General features: G+C 51.0%; 1 protein-coding gene across 1 annotated transcript; it reads left to right on the forward strand.

The window, feature by feature from the left end:
* The first annotated feature begins 629 nt into the window (after positions 1-629).
* On the forward strand, positions 630-9,155 carry THAP8 (THAP domain containing 8). Its single transcript, XM_053267832.1, has 4 exons — positions 630-833; positions 3,132-3,324; positions 4,121-5,146; positions 5,696-9,155. The coding sequence occupies exons 1-4, from the start codon at positions 751-753 to the stop codon at positions 5,840-5,842; spliced, it is 1,449 nt and encodes a 482-aa protein (XP_053123807.1). The 5' UTR covers positions 630-750; the 3' UTR covers positions 5,843-9,155.
* The last annotated feature ends 882 nt before the right edge of the window (positions 9,156-10,037 follow it).

Genomic DNA, 10,037 nt, shown 5'->3' on the forward strand with positions numbered 1-10,037 from the left:
TCGATGTACCCAGATGGCCGGTCCTAGCTGAGTGTTAAGGGATGAAGTTTTTGAAACAAGTCCTCTTTTGCGTGCTGATGAAATGTAGATATAGAGTCACTGCTATGTTTGCCCAGAAACAGGCAAAATGGGCAGCAGTTCCTATACGGCCACCTACTCCCTGCCACGGTGTGTCTACGGTAGCTATATGGCTGAAGAATGGTAGTTGTGCAGGCAGCCATATTGGAACCGGTGGGCATTTTGGATTTCTCTGGGCCAACAAGAAGGAAAGAGCTCCACATCTAAATGGCATCAGTATCACGTTGCTTACTTATCTGTCTACAAGAACACACGCTTGAATCAGAAAGTGCAGCATTTGACTACAGGTGGGGAGAAAAGTTGGCAGATGATGCCAACAGTCAAAGGCTTCCAGCAACACGCAGGCTCATCTGGTGAAAATCCCAGGTTTCATTTAAAATGACGTTTTTATAGGGTGGACGGCCACTTCGTCTCCGCTGTGGCTTCTCCAAGGCTAACCCGGGAGTCCCCTATCTAGACCTCGGGATGCGCGACTCTGGGATCTTCCTTCTCTGTGCGCTCAGGCTGGGACCCAAACAGGAGAGGCTGCTGGTGGCGTCATGGCGTAAACAAACGCCCTCTGGGGGCGGGGCTGACGGCGCCGGGACGGTCACAGCTGGGGCGTCGCCGGTCACGTGAGAGGGGCGTCGCGGAAGTGTCAGTCAGTAGGAGCGAGTCGCCGCCGACGGAGCCATGACCAAGTACTGCCGGGCGCCCAACTGCTCCAACTCCGCCGGGCAGCCCCGGCCGGACAACCAGCGCCTCAGTTTTTACAAGTCAGCGCCGCTTCGGGGGGTGGGGTGGGGGGAGGGGTGTGAAAGGTGTGCGGGGGCAGTGACGTCATGGCGTGGGGTTGTGATGCCACTTGTGGCGGCTGTGACGTCACGGGTGCGCGGCGCGGCGGGCCTCGTTCCGAGCTGAGGTGCCTGCCTCGGGGCTCAGCCCGGCCAGGTCTTCTCGGGGCGCCCAGTACAGCGCCTGGCGGTTCTAGGGGTGCTCATGGAGAGGAAGGAGGGTCCGACTTGGGAAAAGGTTTTTCCCTTTCAGCCTTCCCTCTAGCAGGGATTCCCAGATGTTGCTGACTACAACTCCCAGCATTCCCTGCTGCCGTCGCCTTTGGCTGAGGATTATGGGAGTTGTAGTTGACAACGTCTGGGAATTCCTGTTAGAGGGGACACTGTGAATCCCTTTCCCTCCTCTATCTCACACCCTGGCTGGTGCTGAGCCCCTCTCCTGGCTGCCTCTCCAGCAGAGGCTCTTCAGCTGCTGTTGGACTACAAATCCCATCACTCGCAGCTGCAGTTTACTGTGGCCGGGAGCGGTGGGAGCTGTTGTCCGACAACAGGTGGAGAAGCTCCTACTCTCTGCTCTTACGCTATTCGTGCTGCGTGCAGTGAAACTTGGGTAAACAACATGACCTTGGACTACAGTCATCAAAGCAACACACCTTTGCAACCTTTGCAAACCTGTTTGTATGCTGGCGCTTTGTGAGTGTTGCCCTGAAGATTGCAGTCTGAGCACGCTTGCTTGGGAATAAGCCCCAGCCCTTTCCCTCAGACCTTTCTTCCTAGTAAGCACACATAGGATCCGGCTGCCCCTTGTTTTCTGACTACTCAACCAAATTGGATTGGTGCTTTTTCCCCAGGGTGGGTGAGGAGGAGGAGCCTTCTCTGCATACTAATAATGAACCCAAGATACAAAGCTGCTTCTGCTGAGTCTGTCTAGCCCCACGTGGTGTGCCTTGTAGGCAGCAACTCTCCAGGGTTTCGGGTGGGCCTTTATCCCAGCCCTTCCTGGAGATGCCAAGCATTCAGCCTCGGTCTGGAATGTTATTTTGAGGCTGCCTCTTAGATGGGTGCTGTAAGGGAGCCTAAAGTATAATGCAAATTATTCCACAGATACGTGCTAATATATATACGCATATGTGTTATATGTAATCCCACACTTGCATTTCTTAAAAAGTGCTTAAGATAGCCAACTAATAGGATTCAAAACAATCAACAACTTTAAAACCATGACAGCCACACAAATTATTTGTGGGCAAACTTCTGATTACCTGGTGCCTGCTGTTGACTCCCTTTTCTTTCCTTTATCTCTCAAACTGCTTTGATTGATCAGGGCACTTGATATTTACTAAAGTTGCTAAATTCATTCTCAGATTGATGATAGGATCAGGGCCAAATTCAATGAGACTTTGGAGAGTGGATCTCTCATCTCTTTTAGTTTCTTTTAAAAGTGGGAGAGGAGTTGGATCCAGGGCTATTCACTGTGAGTGAGGTTTAACCATAGCCATTTCCCCCTGAAATAAATTGCCCCACCATCTACCTCACTGCTGAAAATGTACAGGCAAATAGGCATGGAGGAAGAGTTGACCCCTTTCCCCAGCAATAATCACAATTTAATTCACCCACACCCCCAGTCTCTGACTACTTTAAAAATAAATGTAAAGATATGAGATTTGCAGATCTTTCAAAGTATTATCTATTCCCCCCCAAGATATGAATTTATTTTATACATTTATTGTCAGATTTGTATGCCACCTTTTGTTAGAATAATTCTAAGGCATTTTACAGTATCTTTAAAACAATACAAATATATTAAAACAATGCAAATATTAAATTTCAATATAAACAATATAAATCTATTAAAGTTGAAAACATATACACAATAAAACACAATGTGCAGAGTAGCAGCAACACAGCACTCATCTAAAAGCCTGGGTAAAGCATGTTTTAAATTTCGTCCTAAAAGCTGATATAGGAGCTGAGGAGCGGACGCCAGCTGGGAGAGCATTGCAAAGCCTGGGGGCAATGACCAAGAAGGCCCTGCCCCATGTGCATGACAGCTGAGCCTCCGTCATTGGCACACGGAGCAGGGCCCCCTTTAATGACCTTGTCAAGTGGGCAGAAACACTTGGGAGCAGGCAGTCCAGGGCCCAAACCATTAAGGGCTTTCAAGTCTTTCATCCTCTCTCTTGTCAAATAAGGACAGCTTGTGCCAGGCTATTGACTCTTTGAGCATATGCTTAAGTGCACCAGTATAGGTGTTTAACTCCTCCTCTGTTCACCACGCAGGTTTCCTCTGCACAACCCCGGGCGCCTCAAGCAATGGCTTTCGCAAATGAATCAAGAGAAGTGGATGCCAACAAAACACCAGCACCTATGCAGTGAACACTTTGCACCATCCTGCTTCGAATACCGATGGGGAGTGCGCTACCTGAAACCTGATGCTGTGCCCACCATCTTCCACACATCGGACAGCTCCCTGGTGAGATTTTGGTGGGCTGCCTGCTTGCCAAGGCACTGCTGGGGAGGCACTTTGTGAAACCCCTGCTAACCCTCATGTCCCATCAGGCGATGCCCGCGGCAGGTGTGTCAGGTGGGCAGAGGGAGGTGCTGCTGATGGCCGGCCCCGTTGCTTGGCCCAGCAGACTTCTGGGAGGTCCGGGAGATGCAAAGTCCTTCGTATGCTTTTGGTCTGGCTTCTGCAGATTTCTTTCCCTTGTCAAAATGTTGGAGACTTGAGGCTTCCCTCTGCAGCAGGGCTGCACAACTTTGGCCTTCCAGCAGATGATGGACTGCAATGCCCATCATCCATGACTATTGGCTTCTGTGGCTGGGGATGATGGGAGTTGTACTCCAACAATAGCTGGAGCTGGTGGCAGCTGGAGCTGGACCTCCCCAGCAGTGTTCTCTCTAACAGGGATTCCCAGATGTTGACTACAACTCTCATCATCCCCAGGCCAAAGTCATTACAACTGGGGATTCTGGGAGCTGTAATCAACAACAACGGGAAATCCCCATTAGAGGGAACACTGCTTCCCGGATGATCTAATAGGCGGCGGGGTTCGTAAAGAAGAAGGTGTTCTATTTAAGAGAATAGCTTGTACCCTAGCTATTCTGGGCTTTATAGGTAATAACCAGCTCTTTGTATTTTTCCTGGAAACATATCAGCAGCCTGTGGAGATCTTTTAAGATCTCTTCAGGTTATCCCAGAGACCATATGTTCGCCTGCCGATGTGTAGAGCTTTGAAGGACAGCCATTTCCTTTTTGTGTTTTGCAGAAAAGGGAGAATTCTGTGCAGCCTCCCTCAGAAGTTCCTGCCAAGAAACTCCTCCTTGAATGTCATGGGGAGAGGAGCCCTCCAGGACAGCAGGCCATGAACCTCCAGGAGCCTAACACACTGGAGACGCTTGCCATTGCCACAGCCCCCATCTATGTGGAAGCTCAGTCTTCGGCCTCGGACCTAGACTTCCACACCCTTTCTGCCCCCTTGGTTGGAACCGTAAACCTGGTCCCTGTGGTTCAGATCATGGAGCCCCTCAAGGCCGTGACGCTGACTGTGGCTTCCCCGGTGGAGGCTGTTTCAGGCCAGCCATTGCCAGATCCACTGGAGCAGCAGGTGGTCGACTTTGTGGCCTCCCTCCCACCACCGACCCTGGAAGCCATGCCCAGCTCTTCTGTGGGGGTCTCTGGGCAGTTCTGTGCAGAAGTCGCGGTGCCATGCGAGGTGGTGGCAGCTGCAAGGGATCCATTGCCGCTGCAGGCCCTGGTGGAGGATCAGCCCATAGCGGCAGACCAGGGGGCCCTCATCATCGAGAACGTCTCCATTGAGCCGTTTCTGGAGGCTGACCCCTCGGTGGCGGCGGCTGCCGTCCTGAGCTCTCTGCAGGAGCCCTCCACGGAGATGGTGGCCTACTTCGAGACCATCCCGACCGCTCCTGCTGCAGCAGCCGCGTCTTCCGGCGTGACTCCCCCTGAGACGGTGCTGTCCTCTGCCCTCAGCCTCCCCATCGTCTCCACCGTCCCCATCATCTCCAACCAAGCCTCCCTGGCTGTGGAGCCAAAGCTGGAGGAGCTGAGCCCCACTGAGTCTGTGGAGGAGCAGCTGGAGGAGCACCACTACCACAAGAGCGAGGTGACCTCCGCAGAGCTGGTGGAGGTGGTGATGGGCCTCCAGAAGAAGGTGAAGGTGCTCCAGCAGCGGCACCGCCGGCACTGCGCCAAGCTGGAAGCCATGGAGGGGGTGGTGGAGCAGCTGCGGAAGGAGAACCTGGTGTCTGAGGAGAAGCTGAAGCTCCTGGAGGTGGTGAGCTGGGCCTGGGGGCGGGGCACGGCATCCATGGCCCCATCACGGTGGGGAACCCACAGGCAACTTCTCCGAGCATAAGATATGATATTGGGCCCTTGATAGCTGAGATGTCTTGGCTCTCTTTTGCTTTCTGATCTTCCTGGTTGTGGAGGAAGGTTTGGGAGCATATGTAAGGTCCTAGTTGCAAAGCTTGGCACCTAGGCAGTTGCACCAGGACCAGGGAGTGTAGCTGGAAGCAATGCTGACAAGCTGGGTTTGGAGAAGGGGCCAGAAAGAATAGGGAGAAGTGGCAGGGTGCTGGTGGTCCTGTCGTCCAGAGTCATGTTCCAGTCCAGGGTTCCCTCCAACAAGGATTCCCAGACGTTGTTGACTGCAGCTCCCCGAATCCCTGGCTGCCATGGCTTTTGCTTGGCGATTCTGGGAGTTGTAGTCCACAACATCTGGGGATCCCTGTGAGTGAATGCCCCAGTCCCACCGTTCCCTGCAGCCATGTGATCAGGCGCTGTGGCCTGAGCCCTCTGACATCCCCCTGCTCTTGTCCTCCAGGCCTGCCTGCAGTCCAGTACTATCATGCCAGAGAGTGGCGGTGCCGTCGCCATTATCTGCCAGGACAGCGACCAAGCGCTGGTCTACGCCGTACCTCGGCTCCCGGAAGAAGGGAACGAGACCATCATCCACGTTGAAGAGCAGTAACCTCAGGAGAGGGAGGGCAGTCGGGAGCCAAGCCCTCTGCAGTCCGACTTGGCCAAAGGCACACGGTCAGGAAGAGGAAGGCGCCCTCCAGCTGCGAGGAGCACTGCTGGGCCTCTTCCGATCTCAGCTGCGTATTTGATGGCCTTATTGCTACGGCACCTTATTTTGTGGGAAAGGCAGAGGGGTTTCTTGGGGGTGGTCCCCCCGCCCCATCTGAAATAATTTGTATATAAAATTGTCGTGGTGGGAGAACTAACTTACTGGCTGCTTGTGTGTTCACCTCTTATTCTGTGCCGCAGTCATGGATTAATTATGGTAGTAACTGTTGGATTATCAGCCAGACTTTCAGTATTTCCTCACCCACTGGCCCTTCTGGTGAGTCCAGGCTGGGAAGGCTGGGCCATCTTGGTGGCCCTAACTGCTGCGTGATACCTCGGACACCTGGCCTTCTTGCATTTGCCTTCCCTGATGCCTTCTAAAGGCTTTGACTTGGATGTGCATGTGATGCCACCCTGGTAACCACATACCCTACTGTGGTGGCTGGTGGCATCTCAGCATCTTCCGTTGTGGGCAGGTGACAGGCCAGGGCCTTTGCCATCCATCCTCACAGATCCTTTCCACATGAGCTGATGTGGGATCAAAAGGAAACATGGGACAAGAGTGCCATTTGGTGATGGAGAACAAAGTCGAGACAGGGAGAAATGGCAAAATCTCCTTGATGAAGGATATGTAATGGAAATAATTTATAAGAGACCATCAGGAATTGTAATTGCAAATGTGCATCTATTACAAAAGCAAAACGGAAGCCAGTTTGTTTATTTGTTATTGTTTTTTAACATTTATATCCTGCTCTTCCACCCAGGAGCCCAGAACAGGGTACATGGTTATGTTTATCCTCACAATAACCCTGTGAGGTAGGTTAAGTTGAGAGATACATGACTGGCCCAGAGTCACCCAGTGAGCGTCACGGCTGAATGGGGATTCGAACTCGGGTCTTCCCGGTCCTAGTCCAACACTCTTAACTACTATGCCAGTTGACCACATACCAATCTGCATGCAAATATGCAGCACCGACTACAGCAGGGGTCCCCAGATGTTGTTGGGCTACAACTCCCATAATTCCCTGCCAAAATGTTCCCCTTGTGACTAGGGAGGAAGGGAGTTGTTGTCCAAGGATGGCTGGGAACCCCTGGTCTACGGAGAACTGAAGCGCCACAGAGGTTGCCCAGTGTACAGATGGATCCATTCTTATTGGGCCAGTCCTGTAGCTGCTCTGTTGGTTTTGCATCTGCTAAGCTGGTTCACCCCTCGCTTTTGTCTCTGTATACACTAGGATGGCCTCATGTACATTATTTCTGTGGCCCTCTTGTCCAGTCAGGTGATGCAAGCTGCCGGCGTGTCCGATGGGCAGGAGGAGGTGCTGCTGATGGCCTGGCTCAGCTGCTTGGTTGAGGCGGCTTTTGGGGAGCCCCGGAGATGCAGATTCCTTGGCGTGCTTTTGGCCTGGTTGCTACACTCTTCTTCCCTTCATGAAAACACTGAGGGCTTGGGGCTTCCCTCTGCAGTGACAGCAGGGCGTCCTTAGCTCCCGCAGGGGGTTGTTGGTTGGCAACAGAACAGCCAAATGTGTATCTTCTTGGCTCCTGCTGTGGGCCAATTGCCCTGTTAATTCTTTTACATCAGAGGTTCTTGATCATGGCTCCCGTGATGATGATGAAGATTATGATGACGATTGATGGACTTTGGCCATTGTGACAGGCGGGGTGATGGGAAGACCCATCCTGCTTCTCTCAGTGGCCAGATGCACAAGCAAGGCACGGAGGTGGCTGCTCTTTTCACCCTCCCGCAACCAATATTCAGGACCCAACTGCCTCGTTATGGAAGTCGCTTCCATAAGTCACTTCTCTGTCATAAAACATAAATGCTAGAAAGGTTTAAAGCCGACTGCTTCTTACGTTTTCTGCTGCCACTGATTTCTTGCAAGATCAGGGCAAGCACACAGCTCTCTTTTGGCTTTTAATTTTCAGACAGACACCTGGCCTGGGGGAGCACCCTCCTGACTTGATCTTAAGGCTGTGTTTCCAATGATATTTTTGTCCTCTCGGCGACCCTTCCCAGCTACCTGCCAAATAGTTTCCTGTGTGAATGAAAGTTATTTCACGTTCTTTTGAAATAAATTAGGTCTTTATTTTTATTTTTTAACATGGGTCTCTGTGACTGGGAACTGACCCAGGGATTGGAGAGAAGCTACAATACTAATATAATGTTTTTTAAATGACACTTTGATTGTTGATCTTAATGAGGGGCAGGGAGAGGAGGGGACAGAGCATGATGGATGTACCTTAACAGTACTATAATAAAATAAATGGAGTACCCTGAACCAACGAGGTATCATTAGTTGGGCATCTTTCCGAGAGGGGAGGCTTTGACTGGGAGGGATGGAGTCTCCTTGCTTGGAGGTTTAGAGCCTTGGTTGTGTTGGTACCTAGCAGAGTGCCTTAAGTAAGGCTGTATGTTGTGATGCTGTGGAGTGAAGGAGGAGGACAGAATGCGGCATTGGGAACTTAGTTTCCAGAAAACCTCTGCTTTCATGGACAAAAAGGGGCAAGTTTCTAGTCCTTAGGGTTGTGTTTCAGGATCTTCCTGAAAGTGGCCAGGCAGTTATAGCTGCTGTCTTAGAAACCAGATAAAATTGCTGATGAAAAGTTCCTCTGTCCAGGTGTGAAGCTTCAGTGGCCTGCTTATCTCCTTCCCCTCCTTGTGTCTGGCGAACCCAGAATAAATTATACAAAGCAAGCAGATTTTGTATAATTTTTACAGAACCTGCAATTTTTTTTGCAAGGATGCAGAATTTCAATTTATTTAGCATAAGGTATTTGCAGCCCTGGGTTTTATGCCCTGGGGCCCAAAAAGGATAATTGACATCTTCCAGTTATGTAATTTGAAAAGTTTTGGCAATAGATTGTAAGTAAGGCTGAATTGCAGAGCAGGGAAGAGGATGTTACGGTGTGTTGCTGTCACTCAGGAGCAGGAAGGCCTCCCTCTTGTTAATCATTTTACAGCAGCTTTTAGAACACACTGACAAAGTACCCTATTGCCGTGAAATTCCCAGGGAGAGCAACATATTTTTTTAATCAGGAGCTCTTTTAATCAGGACTCCTGCTCAGGCACATCTACAAGCAATGCCTTTCTCTTCCTATTGTGATTTTTTCAGCATCCAGCCTAAGGAAGTGTTCTGTGTAAGTGTAAAACTTGTACCACTACACTGTGAATTTTGCAGTTCATCTGATTAAAGGAATTATTTTACTCTGAATGTTGTTTGAATTGACCAAGATGGCTACCTGTTTTCGCAGCCTCTCTAAACTGCTATTGAATGATGATTATTCGATGTGCACATACACTCGCACACATGCACACACTCTCTCCCTCCCACCCCCCACCCACCCCCATTCAAATCAAGTCTTGCTGTCTGGCATTGCTCTGTACTGCTTTCTGAGACCTGTGTATCTTGTATTGATCCTTTCTCAATGGTGCAACGTGCTTAGAAAGTCAGCCTGGTCCCTGAACGGCTGCAAGCTCACAGTGCCATCCATCCTTGCTCTAATTGCCAGCGCACTATTCTGTACAGCAAGCCTTGATGTTGGAGATGCTGGTGGGAGGGGGTTGGAGAGAGGCTCCTGAGGGTGATTTGTAGTAATGGAGTCTTCCCTGCTTCTGCCAATTCTGGGCTAGCTCGATCCCTGCAAAACCACATTCCTCATGCCGCCGTGTGTATGTGTGTGTGTGCGCGTCCGGCCTGTCCATTTCCAAGCCCTCTGTGGGGAGTGGAGAAGGGCAGAATGAGTCCTGGGGTGGGTCTTAAGCCAGGTAGGGCAGGGAGAGACTTTTGTCTGAATCATCACTGAAGCTGCTGCCAGTCAGTGTAGGCAATGCTGAGCTAGATGGACCACGGGTCTGACTCAGTATATGGCAGCTTCCTTGGTTCCGAGTCCACTAGGCTGACACCATGCATGCATCTGGTCTTGTAGATTCCAGGGAATGTGCTACAATGAATGAGAGGGAGTGCCCACTTCAATGCACGGGTTCCTTCCAAATGGCCATAGGAGTGTGTGGGGTTCAGCACAGCCAATGGCCATCAATTTTAGGGACACAGATCCATCGTAGGACTTGCCCGCAGAAGGTCCCAGGTTCACTC

The sequence above is a fragment of the Hemicordylus capensis genome, chromosome 7 (genome assembly GCF_027244095.1).
Source record: "Hemicordylus capensis ecotype Gifberg chromosome 7, rHemCap1.1.pri, whole genome shotgun sequence".
NCBI classification, from domain to species: domain Eukaryota; kingdom Metazoa; phylum Chordata; class Lepidosauria; order Squamata; family Cordylidae; genus Hemicordylus; species Hemicordylus capensis.